Source organism: Somniosus microcephalus, chromosome 30, assembly GCF_052327205.1.
Source record: "Somniosus microcephalus isolate GS21.2 chromosome 30, FLI_Smic_1.0, whole genome shotgun sequence".
Lineage (NCBI taxonomy): Eukaryota > Metazoa > Chordata > Chondrichthyes > Squaliformes > Somniosidae > Somniosus > Somniosus microcephalus.
The window spans coordinates 30,389,487-30,404,285 of record NC_141016.1 but is presented as its reverse complement, the minus strand read 5'-3'; the positions used below and the strand labels follow the sequence as shown (position 1 = coordinate 30,404,285).

At 58.3% G+C, this 14,799-nt stretch overlaps 1 protein-coding gene across 1 annotated transcript in view; it reads right to left on the bottom strand.

The window, feature by feature from the left end:
- LOC147098086 (leucine-rich repeat LGI family member 3-like) overlaps window positions 1-13,660 on the bottom strand; it is a 61,868-nt gene extending 48,208 nt beyond the window's left edge. Inside the window, exon 1 of the mRNA XM_085971319.1 lies at window positions 13,161-13,660. Coding sequence (XP_085827445.1) covers window positions 13,161-13,369 — 209 coding nt within the window. The 5' untranslated portion in view covers window positions 13,370-13,660. The remainder of the gene's footprint in view (window positions 1-13,160) is intronic.
- Window positions 13,661-14,799: the final 1,139 nt, after the last annotated feature.

Sequence of the window (14,799 nt, the reverse complement as noted above, 5' to 3'; positions counted from 1 at the left end):
CTGGTTCGGAAGTTATGAAAGTTCAAGCTGTTAAGTTCAGTGAAGGACTATTAGATGAGTCACCCCAGCAACGAGAACCTACTACACCACCGAGAACTACTACACCACCGAGGCGTTATCCGGACCGAGTCAGGAAGCGCAGGAGGCGCCCCCGCAGAGACTGAATCTGTGAACTGTTTTTACATGAAGTTGTGTATATATGTTATGATGTTATGTTTAATGGGGAATATATATACTGTTAGGCTAAAAAGGGAGGATTGTAGTGTATGTAACCGTTCCACCTTTAAGAGAACTATTTTAAGGGTTGCACTACTTTATCTTGGCTGCTGTATACTGTAATACCGGTGGTGACCACACCGGTATATAAGTGCTGTGTAATGATTTATTGGGCAGTTCCGCCCTGACCTTCGACTAGTAAAGACCTGTTAAAATTTACTCTTGTGGTCTGTGTAGTAATTCTCAATATAACACACAGACTTAACATACACTGTCCCATCAAACACTCCCAGGACAGGTACAGCACAGATTAGATACAGAGTAAAGCTCCCTCTACACTGTCCCATCAAACACTGCCAGGGTAGGTATAGCACGGATTACATACAGAGTAAAGCTCCTTCTACACTGTCCCAACAAACACTCCCAGGGAAGATACAGCACATGTTAGATACAGAGTGAAGCTCCCTTTACACTGTCTCATCAAACACTCCCAGGGCAGGAGCAGATCGGGTTAGATACAGATTAAAGCTCACTTTACACTGTCCCATCAAACACTTCCCAGGGCAGATACAGCACGGGATAGATACAGAGTAAAGCACCCTCTACACTGTCCCATCAAACATTCCCAGGGCAGGTACAGCACGGGTTAGATACAGAGTAAAGCACCCTCTACACCGTCCCATCAAACACTCCCAGGGAAGATACAGCACATGTTAGATACAGAGTGAAGCTCCCTTTACACTGCCCCATCAAACACTCCCAGGGCAGGTACAGCACGGGTTAGATACAGAGTAAAGCTCCCTCTACACTGTCCCATCAAACACTCCCAGGGCAGGTACAGCATGGGTTAGATACAGAGTAAAGCTCCCTCTACACTGTCCCATCAAACACTCCCGGGGCAGGTACAGCACGGGTTATATACAGAGTAAAGCTCCCTCTACACTGTCCCATCATACACTCCCAGGGCAGGTACAGCACGGGTTAGATACAGAGTAAAACCCCCTCTACATTGTCCCATCCCATCCTGGTGTCAAAGGTGAAAGGACAGTTTCTAGCCTCTTCCTACACCCAAGTCCTGTCGAGTTATTTCTAGTGCAGGTTGTTTTTCACTGTGCCGAGCTTTCATTCATTGGTGAGATATTAGGAGAAAATGAGAAACTAGAGATGCGATTTGTTTTTCTGGTCACTACAGGCTTGCCTGTGTGAAGAAACAATAAAGAGTCTCATCAGACAATTTGTGAAGCCAAAATAGCTGCTTGATATGAATACAAAACAGAATGAGCCATGCACACAGGAATCGGGCTCAAACTCTGGAGCGCTGGTGTCGGATTGAGAAATGACAATGTGAAAGATCACTTGCAGCATTTAAATTCGTCAGTAAACGATTAGCTGAACTGTAGAGCAGATGAACTCACTCGTTTGATCATTAAATGACCGGGGTGTTAAAGGTAAGGTTTCTGGGACTAGATCATTATGTCCATGTTTGAGTCTCTGCTGGTAGAATCCAGTCCATGGTTTACTGAATACCCACTCATGCTCCTGGCACTAGCCCAGCGAATGGTGTAAAGCTGGGATACACTGTGGGTTCATTATCTGGATTTCAGGCTCTCACAGTGGCTTTGCATCTGTGACACCTGTATATGACCAACAATGGGATGGTTATTTAATTCAGTTTGAACAACTGCACCAAGCTGGAAAGCAAAGTAAAACTAAACACACTTGTGATGCACTCCCAGCGGCCTGTCATTGAAAGGGTGTCTGATTAATGTTCTTATGTTGGAGTCGCTGGCAAGTAATCTTGTAAGACCTTGTCCTTGCAGTGTAAGCAGTATGAATGATGTAGGCGCACCGAGCGCTAATCCCTTTAACATGGTAAACGATAGGCTGACCATAGGTCCCCGTTTTCCGGGGACAGTCTGGGGATGAGGTATTGCATCCCCGGGCATACTATGTCCCCGGAAGAGTGCCCGGTTCACGAACCTCGTCCCCGAAGTGTCCCCCAGTGAGTGTACCCCCGGGCAGTGTGTGTACCCCCCTGGGCAGTGAGTGTCCCCCCAGGGCAGTGAGTGTCCCCACCCCCCGGGCAGTGAGTGTCCCCACCCCCCGGGCAGTGAGTGTCACCCCGGGGCAGTGAGTGTCCCCCCCGGGGCAGTGAGTGTCCCCTCCGGGGCAGTGAGTGTCCCTCCGGGCAGTGGGTGTCCCCCCCGGGGCAGTGAGTGTCCCTCCGGGCAGTGAGTGTCCCCCCGGGGCAGTGAGTGTCCCCCCCGGGGCAGTGAGTGTCCCCCCGGGCAGTGAGTGTCCCCCCGGGGCAGTGAGTGTCCCCCCCGGGGCAGTGAGTGTCCCTCCGGGCAGTGGGTGTCCCCCCCGGGGCAGTGAGTGTCCCTCCGGGCAGTGAGTGTCACCCCGGGGCAGTGAGTGTCCCCCCGGGCAGTGAGTGTCCCCCCGGGACAGTGAGTGTCCCCCCGGGGCAGTGAGTGTCCCCCCCGGGCAGTGGGTGTCCCCCCGGGGCAGTGAGTGTCCCCCCCGGGGCAGTGAGTGTCCCCCCCGGGGCAGTGAGTGTCCCCCCGGGCAGTGAGTGTCCCCCCGGGGCAGTGAGTGTCCCTCCGGGCAGTGGGTGTCCCCCCCGGGCAGTGGGTGTCCCCCCCGGGGCAGTGAGTGTACCCCCGGGCAGTGAGTGTCCCCCCGGGGCAGTGAGTGTCCCCCCGGGCAGTGAGTGTCCCCCCGGGACAGTGAGTGTCCCCCCGGGGCAGTGAGTGTCCCCCCCGGGCAGTGGGTGTCCCCCCGGGGCAGTGAGTGTCCCCCCCGGGGCAGTGAGTGTCCCCCCCGGGGCAGTGAGTGTCCCCCCCGGGCAGTGAGTGTCCCCCCGGGGCAGTGAGTGTCCCTCCGGGCAGTGGGTGTCCCCCCCGGGCAGTGGGTGTCCCCCCCGGGGCAGTGAGTGTACCCCCGGGCAGTGAGTGTCCCCCCGGGCAGTGAGTGTCCCCCCGGGCAGTGAGTGTCCCCCCGGGGCAGTGAGTGTCCCCCCCGGGGCAGTGAGTGTCCCCCCGGGCAGTGAGTGTCCCCCCGGGCAGTGAGTGTCCCCCCGGGGCAGTGAGTGTCCCTCCGGGCAGTGGGTGTCCCCCCCGGGGCAGTGAGTGTCCCCCCGGGCAGTGAGTGTCCCCCCGGGGCAGTGAGTGTCCCCCCGGGGCAGTGAGTGTCCCCCCGGGGCAGTGAGTGTACCCCCCGGGCAGTGAGTGTCCCCCCCCCGGGCAGTGAGTGTCCCCCCCCCGGGCAGTGAGTTCACCCCCCGGGCAGTGAGTGTCCCCCCCCCGCAGGCAGTGAGTGTCCCTCCGGGGCAGTGAGTGTCCCTCCGGGCAGTGGGTGTCCCCCCGGGTAGTGGGTGTCCCCCCGGGGCAGTGAGTGTCCCCCCCGGGGCAGTGAGTGTCCCTCCGGGCAGCGGGTGTCCCCCCGGGCAGTGGGTGCCCCCCGGGCAGTGAGTGTCCCCCCGGGGCAGTGAGTGTACCCCCCGGGCAGTGAGTGTCCCCCCCCCCGGGCAGTGAGTTCACCCCCCGGGCAGTGAGTGTCCCCCCCGCCGCGGGCAGTGAGTGTCCCCCCGGGGCAGTGAGTGTCCACCCCCCCGGGCAGTGAGTGTACCCCCAGGCAGTGAGTGTACCCCCGGGGCAGTGAGTGTCCCCCCGGGCAGTGAGTGCACCCCCCGGGCAGTGTGTGTCCCCCCCCCGGGCAGTGAGTGTACCCCCTGGGGCAGTGAATGTCTCCCCAGGGCAGTGAGTGTCCCCCCCGAGGCAGTGAGTGTCCCCCCCGGGGCAGTGAGTGTCCCCCCCGGGCATTGAGTGTACCCCCCCCCCCCGGGCAGTGAGTGTCCCCCCCGGGGCAGTGAGTGTCCTCCCCCACCGGGCAGTGAGTGTACTGGGACTCACTAGTCCTGGGACTCAGTGAAGTAACTACTAACACTACTAACAATAACCAGCCCCAGGACAGTGACAGCGTAACACAAAGAATTCGACCCAACACAATCGTCGCTAAGCAAAAGGAAAAATATCTGTCATATTGGACAGAAACAACAAAAACCCAAAGCAAACTCAATTGCTACTTGGCCCTAAACAGACAATACAACATGGCTGATTACCTGACCATGGTAAAGGATAGCAAACTGAGAAAAACCTTGACAATGTACAGACTTAGTGAACATAGCCTGGCGATCGAAAAAGGTAGACACAGGCAGACCCGGCTACCAAGAGAGGACAGGATATGCTCTCACTGCAGTCAGGGAGTGGTGGAGACAGAGATGCACTTCCTCACAGCTTGTAGAAAATATCAGGGCATAAGGGAGAATTTCTACCCAAAATTCAAAAAAATATGCCCGGAATTCAGAAATTTGAATGACGACCAAAAACTCCCATACCTACTAGGGGAAGAGAGAAATTGTGTAACCTTAGCGGCACACTATGTTACAGCTTGCCATAAACAGAGGGACAACCACTAAATATAAGAAAAGAGTATATACAAATTATATGAATGTATATTTATACACTCAGGGATATATCTGTTTATACACTGTATGGATAGATCTGTATTTTTGTGTACAACCATGAATGTTTTTCGATGCTTTGGCAACATAAGATGTACCTTGTCATGCCAATAAAGCGATTTGAATTGAATTGAATTCAATTGAGTGTCCCCCCCCCGAGGCAGTGAGTGTCCCCCCCCCCGGGCAGTGAGTGTCCCCCCCCGGGGCAGTAAGTGTCCCCCCCCCCCCGGGCAGTGAGTGTCCCCCCGAGGCAGTGAGTGTCCCCTCCCCCAGGCAGTGAGTGTCCCCCCGGGGCAGTGAGTGTCCCCCCCCCGGGGCAGTGAGTGTCCCCCTCCCGGGGCAGTGAGTGTCCCCCCGGGGCAGTAAGTGTCCCCCCCCCCCCGGGCAGTGAGTGTCCCCCCGGGGCAGTGAGTGTCCCCCCCGGGGCAGTGAGTGTCCCCCCGGGGCAGTAAGTGTCCCCCCCCCCCCGGGCAGTGAGTGTCCCCCCGAGGCAGTGAGTGTCCCCCCCCCGGGCAGTGAGTGTCCCCCCGGGGCAGTGAGTGTCCCCCCCCGGGGCAGTGAGTGTCCCCCCGGGGCAGTAAGTGTCCCCCCCCCCGGGCAGTGAGTGTCCCCCCGGGGCAGTGAGTGTCCCCCCCGGGGCAGTGAGTGTCCCCCCGGGGCAGTAAGTGTCCCCCCCCCCGGGCAGTGAGTGTCCCCCCGAGGCAGTGAGTGTCCCCCCCCGGGCAGTGAGTGTCCCCCCGGGACAGTGAGTGTCCCCCCGGGGCAGTGAGTGTCCCCCCCCCGGGGCAGTGAGTGTCCCCCCCCGGGGCAGTGAGTGTCCCCCCCCGGGGCAGTGAGAGTCCCCCCTGTATTGATTTCTTTGTGGGTTCAATGATGAGACATTTATGAAAGAGAATGAGTTTTAATCTAAAGTCTGTTCAACTCTTTTATACAGCTTTTACAGGAGACACGATGCTGTAATGCATCTAGAACAAAACCGAAACTAAACTAGACTGCCTTGCTTGTCTCGGTCACATGACCTCTGCTGGTCAGGCATAAGTAATCAATACCTGCAAACATGCTATTAAGGCATCATAATCGAACAGGCAAATACCATCTCTATTTGCTGATATCATTACACCCCCCGGGGCGGTGAGTGTCCCCCTGGGGCGGTGAGTGTCCCCCCCCCGGGGCAGTGAGTGTCCCCCCCCGGGGCAGTGAGTGTCCCCCCGGGGCGGTGAGTGTCCCCCCCCCGGGGCGGTGAGTGTCCCCCCCCGGGGCGGTGAGTGTCCCCCCCCGGGGCGGTGAGTGTCCCTCCCCCCGGGCAGTGAGTGTCCCCCCGGGGCGGTGAGTGTCCCCCCCGGGCAGTGAGTGTCCCCCCGGGGCGGTGAGTGTCCCCCCCCGGGGCGGTGAGTGTCCCCCCGGGCGGTGAGTGTCCCCCCGGGGCGGTGAGTGTCCCTCCCCCCGGGCAGTGAGTGTCCCCCCGGGGCGGTGAGTGTCCCCCCGGGGCGGTGAGTGTCCCCCCGGGGCGGTGAGTGTCCCCCCGGGGCGGTGAGTGTCCCCCCCAGGCAGTGAGTGTCCCCCCGGGGCGGTGAGTGTCCCCCCGGGGCAGTGAGTGTCCCCCCCAGGCAGTGAGTGTCCCCCCCGGGGCGGTGAGTGTCCCCCCGGGGCAGTGAGTGTCCCCCCCAGGCAGTGAGTGTCCCCCCCGGGGCGGTGAGTGTCCCCCCGGGGCAGTGAGTGTCCCCCCGGGGCAGTGAGTGTCCCCCCCCCGGGGCAGTGAGTGTCCCCCCGGGGCGGTGAGTGTCCCCCCGGGGCAGTGAGTGTCCCCCCGGGGCAGTGAGTGTCCCCCCCCCGGGGCAGTGAGTGTCCCCCCGGGGCAGTGAGTGTCCCCCCGGGGCAGTGAGTGTCCCCCCCCCGGGGCAGTGAGTGTCCCCCCGGGGCGGTGAGTGTCCCCCCGGGGCAGTGAGTGTCCCCCCGGGGCAGTGAGTGTCCCCCCCCCGGGGCGGTGAGTGTCCCCCCGGGGCAGTGAGTGTCCCCCCCAGGCAGTGAGTGTCCCCCCCGGGCGGTGAGTGTCCCCCCCGGGGCGGTGAGTGTCCCCCCGGGGCGGTGAGTGTCCCCCCCCCGGGCAGTGAGTGTCCCCCCGGGGCGGTGAGTGTCCCCCCGGGGCGGTGAGTGTCCCCCCGGGGCGGTGAGTGTCCCCCCCGGGGCGGTGAGTGTCCCCCCCCGGGGCGGTGAGTGTCCCCCCCGGGGCGGTGAGTGTCCCCCCGGGGCAGTGAGTGTCCCCCCCGGGCAGTGAGTGTCCCCCCCCGGGGCGGTGAGTGTCCCCCCCCGGGCAGTGAGTGTCCCCCCCCCCCCGGGGCAGTGAGTGTCCCCCCCGGGGCGGTGAGTGTCCCCCCCCCCGGGGCAGTGAGTGTCCCCCCCCCCGGGGCAGTGAGTGTCCCCCCGGGGCAGTGAGTGTCCCCCCCCCGGGGCAGTGAGTGTCCCCCCCCCCCGGGGCAGTGAGTGTCCCCCCCCCGGGCAGTGAGTGTCCCCCCCCGGGGCGGTGAGTGTCCCCCCGGGGCAGTGAGTGTCCCCCCCCGGGGCAGTGAGTGTCCCCCCCGGGGCGGTGAGTGTCCCCCCGGGGCAGTGAGTGTCCCCCCCCGGGTCAGTGAGTGTCCCCCCCCGGGGCGGTGAGTGTCCCCCCGGGGCAGTGAGTGTCCCCCCCGAGGCAGTGAGTGTCCCCCCCCCGGGGCAGTGAGTGTCCCCCCCCGGGGCGGTGAGTGTCCCCCTGGGGCGGTGAGTGTCCCCCCCAGGGCGGTGAGTGTCCCCCCCGAGGCAGTGAGTGTCCCCCCCCCGGGGCAGTGAGTGTCCCCCCCCGAGGCAGTGAGTGTCCCCCCCCCCGGGGCAGTGAGTGTCCCCCCCCCGGGGCAGTGAGTGTCCCCCCCCGGGGCGGTGAGTGTCCCCCTGGGGCGGTGAGTGTCCCCCCGGGGCAGTGAGTGTCCCCCCCGAGGCGGTGAGTGTCCCCCCCCCGGGGCGGTGAGTGTCCCCCCCCGGGGCGGTGAGTGTCCCCCCCCGGGGCGGTGAGTGTCCCCCCCCGGGGCGGTGAGTGTCCCCCCCGAGGCGGTGAGTGTCCCCCCCGAGGCAGTGAGTGTCCCCCTGGGCAGTGACTGTCCCCCTGGGGCAGTGAGTGTCCCCCCCAGGCAGTGAGTGTCCCCCCCGGGCAGTGAGTGTCCCCCCCGGGCAGTGAGTGTACCTTCCTGGGCAGTGAGTGTCCCCCCCGGGGCAGTGAGTGTCCACCCGGGGCAGTGAGTGCCCCTCCGGGGCAGTGAGTGTCCCCCCTGGGCAGTGAGTGTCCCCCCGGGGCAATGAGTGTACCCCCACCCCCCCACGCCCCGAGCTGTCAGTTTGCCGCTCTATGGCTCAGTTAAACAGCAATTTGTACACTGGCCAGACTGACTCGCTGCGTATGCGTGACTGGGCTCTCTCTCTTTCTCTCTCTGTGCTCATGCCGCTTGTTGTTTCTGAGTCTCCGGCCGGGCTCGTGCTGCTGGATTGTTGGCGCCAGAATTGCCTGGGAGCACGGCAACCGGAGCAGGCGAGGGAGAGGTCGCGGGGGAGAGCCCGGTCACAGCCACCGGGGGGAGAGGGGGGAGCGCGGACTAATCCTAGACACTGGGGGAGGGGTCAGGTGTGAGCTCAGTCACTGGGGGAGGGGTCAGGTGTGAGCTCAGTCACTGGGGGAGGGGTCAGGAGTGACAGTCACTGGGGGAGGGGTCAGGTTTGAGCTCAGTCACTGGGGGAGGGGTCAGGTGTGAGCTCAGTCACTGGGGAAGGGGTCAGGTGTGAGCTCAGTCACTGGGGGAGGGGTCAGGTGTGAGCTCAGTCACTGGGGGAGGGGTCAGGTGTGAGCTCAGTCACTGGGGGAGGGGTCAGGTGTGACAGTCACTGGGGAGGGGTCAGGTGTGAGCTCAGTCACTGGGGGAGGGGTCAGGTGTGAGCTCAGTCACTGGGGGCGGGGTCAGGTGTGACAGTCACTGGGGGAGGGGCCAGGTGTGAGCTCAGTCACTGGGGGAGGGGCCAGGTGTGACAGTCACTGGGGGAGGCGTCAGGTGTGAGCTCAGTCACTGGGGGAGGGATCAGGTGTGAGCTCAGTCACTGGGGAGGGGTCAGGTGTGAGCTCAGTCACTGGGGGAGGGGCCAGGTGTGAGCTCAGTCACTGGGGGAGGGGTCAGGTGTGACAGTCACTGGGGGAGGGGTTCAGGTGTGAGCTCAGTCACTGGGGGAGGGGTCAGGTGTGAGCTCAGTCACTGGGGGAGGGGTCAGGTGTGAGCTCAGTCACTGGGGAGGGGCCAGGTGTGACAGTCACTGGGGGAGGGGCCAGGTGTGAGCTCAGTCACTGGGGGAGGGGCCAGGTGTGAGCTCAGCCACTGGGGGAGGGGTCAGGTGTGAGCTCAGTCACTGGGGGAGGGGTCAGGTGTGAGCTCAGTCACTGGGGAGGGGGTCAGGTGTGAGCTCAGTCACTGGGGGAGGGGTCAGGTGTGAGCTCAGTCACTGGGGGAGGGGTCAGGTGTGACAGTCACTGGGGGAGGGGTCAGGTGTGAGCTCAGTCACTGGGGGAGGGGTCAGGTGTGACAGTCACTGGGGGAGGGGGTCAGGTGTGACAGTCACTGGGGGAGGGGTCAGGTGTGAGCTCAGTCACTGGGGGAGGGGTCAGGTGTGACAGTCACTGGGGAGGGGGTCAGGTGTGACAGTCACTGGGGGAGGGGTCAGGTGTGACAGTCACTGGGGGAGGGGTCAGGTGTGAGCTCAGTCACTGGGGGAGGGGTCAGGTGTGAGCTCAGTCACTGGGGGAGGGGTCAGGTGTGACAGTCACTGGGGGAGGGGTCAGGTGTGACAGTCACTGGGGGGTCAGGTGTGAGCTCAGTCACTGGGGGAGGGGTCAGGTGTGAGCTCAGTCACTGGGGGAGGGTTCAGGAGTGACAGTCACTGGGGGAGGGGTCAGGTGTGACAGTCACTGGGGGAGGGGTCAGGTGTGAGCTCAGTCACTGGGGGAGGGGTCAGGTGTGAGCTCAGTCACTGGGGGAGGGGTCAGGTGTGACAGTCACTGGGGGAGGGGTCAGGTGTGACAGTCACTGAGGGAGGGGTCAGGTGTGAGCTCAGTCACTGGGGGAGGGGTCAGGTGTGACCTCAGTCACTGGGGGAGGGGTCAGGTGTGAGCTCAGTCACTGGGGGAGGGGTCAGGTGTGACCTCAGTCACTGGGGGAGGGGTCAGGTGTGAGCTCAGTCACTGGGGGAGGGGCCAGGTGTGAGCTCAGTCACTGGGGGAGGGGTCAGGAGTGACAGTCACTGGGGGAGGGGTCAGGTGTGACAGTCACTGGGGGAGGGGTCAGGTGTGACAGTCACTGGGGGAGGGGGTCAGGTGTGAGCTCAGTCACTGGGGGAGGGGTCAGGTGTGACAGTCACTGGGGGAGGGGGTCAGGTGTGAGCTCAGTCACTGGGGGAGGGGTCAGGTGTGAGCTCAGTCACTGGGGGAGGGGTCAGGTGTGAGCTCAGTCACTGGGGGAGGGGTCAGGTGTGACAGTCACTGGGGGAGGGGTCAGGTGTCTGAATACGCTTCAATATTGTGTAGTCACATCCGCGGTAATTATATGCGCAATTGTTGTGCACTTGTAGTGTATATGTGCAACTGTTAAATATAGGCTGCTAAAAATATGCTGCACAAACTGCATTTTCCGTCCTGGCTATTTTGCTGTGCTCCCACTCTGTGTGTCCCTGGATTCGGTTTAGAAAATATGGTCACCCTAGTGCTATCAGATGGATTTACTCACCACTAATTTGCTCACCGATGCTCAGTTTGGGTTCCACCAGGGCCAGTCGGCTCCAGATCTCATTACAGCCTTGGTCCAAACATGGACAAAAGAGCTGAATTCCAGAGGTGAGGTGAGAGTGACTGCCCTTGACATCAAGGCAGCATTTGAGCAAGTGTGGCATCAAGGAGCCCTAGTAAAACTGAAGTCAATGGGAATCAGGGGGGAAAACTCTCCACTGGCTGGAGTCAAAGGAAGATGTCTGTGGTTGTTGAAGCCAATCATTACAGCCCAGAATTTCACTTCAGGAGTTCCTCAGGGCAGTGTCCTAGGCCCAACCATCTTCAGCTTTCATGAATGACCTTCCCTCCATCATAAAGTTAGATATGGAGATGTTCGCTGATGACTGCACAGTGTTCAGTTCCATTTGCAACTCCTCAGATAATGAAGTAATCCATGCCTATATTCAGGCTTGTGCTGATAAGTGGTAAGTAACATTCGCGTCACACAAGTGCCAAGCAACGACTATTTCCAATGAGAGAGAGTCTAACCACTGCCCCTCGACATTCAACGGCATTACGATTGCCAAATCCCCCACCATCAACATCCTAGGGGTCACCATTGACCAGAAACTTAACTGGACCAGCCATATAAATACTGTGGCTACAAGAGCAGGTCAGAGGCTGGGTATTCTGCGGCGAGTGTCTCACCTCCTGACTCCCCAAAAGCCTTTCCACCATCTACAAGGCACAAGTCAGGAGTGTGATGGAATACTCTCCACTTGCCTGGATGAGTGCAGCTCCAACAACACTCAAGAAGCTCGACATCATCCAGGACAAAGCAGCCCGCTTGATTGGCACTCCATCTACCGCCTTAAACATTCACTCCCTCCACCACCGGCGCACCGTGGCTGCAGTGTGTACCATCTACAAGATGCACTGCAGCAACTCGCCAAGGTTTCTTCGACAGCACCTCCCAAACCCGCAGCCTCTACCACCTAGAAGGACAAGGGCAGCAGGCGCATGGGAACACCACCACCTCCAAGTTCCCCTCCAAGTCACACACCATCCTGACTTGGAAATATATCGGCCGATCCTTCATCATCGCTAGGTCAAAATCCTGGAACTCCCTCCCTAACAGCACTGTGGGAGCACCTTCACCACACGGACTGCAACGATTCAAGGCGGCTCACCAACACCTTCTCAAGGGCAATTATGGTCGGGCAATAAATGCTGGCCTTGCTGGTGACACCCACATGCCAGGAACAAATAAAAAAATATACAGGAGCCAGTAAAATATGGGTTGTTATATAATACGTACAGGAGTGTTATACCCAGTAACGCACAGTGTGTTTTTATTATTATATAAATATATAAAGGAGCATTATACCCAGTAAAATATGGGGTGTTATATAATACGTACAGGAGTGTTATACCCAGTAACGCACAGTGTGTTTTTATTATTTTATAAATATATAAAGGAGCATTATACCCAGTAAAATATGGGGTGTTATATAATACAGGAGTGTTATACCCAGTAACACATGGTGTGTTATTTTATATAATATATTCAGGAGTGTTATATACCAGTTCTACAAAAAAAGTAGCACTAAATTATTCAGTTCTTATTCTCTAGTAGCCATTACGATAGGCATTCTTCTTACGTATTCTCATTCTCATTAGCACTGTCTCGAAGACTACCACCTCATGCTATTAAAATCCAAGGTCCTACCCTTCTCAAACTTGCAATGTGGTCTTGGCTCTTCACAAAGGCTTCTCAATAATGAAAATTAAACTCCCAGTTTTATTTCTGTGACCAAGCAAAAAAATGTTTGATTACAACAACTTGCATATTTATACAGCACCTTTAATGCAGTAAAACATCCCACGGCACACGAGCACAAAAATGGCTGACAAATACTATTTTATAAAATGCAGATACAGATTTCTGAAGGAATAGTAAAAAATATAATATTAATCTTTGGAGTGATGCGAGAACATACCTTAACCAAAAAAAGAGATTCTAATTTTTTTGATTGCAGAACAATTACTGTAGAAAATTCAGTGTGTTTATGCCTCTGATTTTACTCCAAGCCCCTGGAACATTCAGCCAGGCTTCTCGTTCCCGGTGCCTATTCTGTGAGTGTAGATTTGAGGTGAGGGGAGTATTGAGCTCAACTGTAATGTTTCCCACAGTCAACCAGCTGCCAACACTCACTGTCCAGGTTGACATGCGAGAGATGCCCATATTGATGAGGTCCTGGCGGGGATTGGCTGTGCCCAGTGAGAGTCAGATCCTCCAAGAGAGGAGGATGCACAATTGGGGAGAAAAAGTCCTGAATAAGGCATCAAAGGGTATGGGGAAAGAGCGGGAATATGGTATTGAGATAGAGGATCAGCCATGATCTTATTGAATGGTGGAGCAGGCTCGAAGGGCCGAATGGCCTACTCCTGCTCCTATTTTTCTATAAAAGTAATTGTTTTTATACATGTTGAGCAAGCGATTCAAAAGGAACGTTCAAATGATGAAGTAGGTTGTGTTTAAATGATGCCGGTGTCCCTCTGCTTCACAGAGGTTCAGCTGTCCTGATGCTGATAGAACATCCTATTTCATTAGCACCGACCTATCTCACCGTCAACTGCAGCTCTACTTACAAGGAGGTCATGTCCTCGGCAAAGGTTTGCGGGATGGACTTTGAGGCCATGCAGAATGCACTGTCCTTGGTGCAGGAGCAGGACGCTGGACATTTGGAGTCTTTGGGCCACTTCTTCGATTCCACCGAGAGACACAGGCAGAGGATCCACAGCAGGGACATCACTGTCAGAGCCAATCGCTTCGAGGTGCTGCTCTCAGGCTCATTCATCCTGGGAAGCTGCTGTGGCGCTAAAAAAAAAAGCAGTTCAAGCCTTTAATACAGCTTATTTTGGGTTCCTCACTGGCAGGGCAGGCTTTGAGGGAGGTCGTGCAACAATGGCTGTGACCCACTTAACATTCAGATGTGGCCACTGTGATTTCAGTTGTCCAGTCCTCCTGAATATCAATGCATTGCTTACAAGCCGTCTTGAGGTTTTAACACTACATCTCTCCCCTCCGAGAAGAGCTCACAGATCGGACAGTGTTAGCCAAAGAGAAAGAAAAATGAAATGATGGAGGCTTTTTGCTGATGTCAGGCACTCAATAGGATCAATTGTTAAATAAGTACGGTCATGTGCCTGGAGCTGAAGCCAATGGATTGACAGTGCTGAACCTGTTACACAGACTGAAGTCATCAGCAAAATACAGCTATGACAAGACAGACATTGCATCACCAATGCTGCACCTGCTTCACAAGCAAAAGAAAGACTTGCATTTATATAGCGCCTTTCACAACCAATGGGCATCCCAAAGCGCTTTACAGCCAATGAAGTATAGTCACTGTTGTAATGTAGGAAACGCGGCAGCCAATTTGCGCACAGTAAGCTCCCACAAACAGCAATGTGATAATGGACAGATAATCTGTTTTATTGATAAATATTGGCCAGGACCCTGGGGTTAACTCCCCTGCTTCTTCAAGATAGTGCCATGGGATCATTTACGTCCACCTGAGAGGGCAGATGTGGTCTTGGTTTAACGTCTTATCTGAAAGGCAGCACTTCCGACAGTGCTGCACTCCCTCAGTACTGGCCCTCAGACAGTGCTGCACTTCCTCAGTACTGCCCCTCACACAGTGCTGCTCTCCCTCAGTACTGCCCCTCCCACAGTGCTGCACTCCCTCAGTACTGCCCCTCACACAGTGCTGCCCCCCCTCAGTACTGCCCCCGCTCAGTACTGCCCCTCACACAGTGCTGCCCCCCCTCAGTACTGCCCCCGCTCAGTACTGCCCCCGCTCAGTACTGCCCCTCACACAGTGCTGCTCTCCCTCAGTACTGCCCCTCACACAGTGCTGCCCCCCTCAGTACTGCCCCTCACACAGTGCTGCTCTCCCTCAGTACTGCCCCTCACACAGTGCTGCTCTCCCTCAGTACTGCCCCTCCGACAGTGCTGCACTCCCTCAGTACTGCCCCTCACACAGTGCTGCCCCCCTCAGTACTGCCCCTCACACAGTGCTGCCCCTCACACAGTGCTGCCCCCCTCAGTACTGCCCCTCACACAGTGCTGCTCTCCCTCAGTACTGCCCCTCACACAGTGCTGCACCCCCTCAGTACTGCCCCTCACACAGTGCTGCTCTCCCTCAGTACTGCCCTCCCTCAGTACTGCCCCTCACACAGTGCTGCTCTCCCTCAGTAATGCCCCTCACACAGTGCTGCTCTCCCT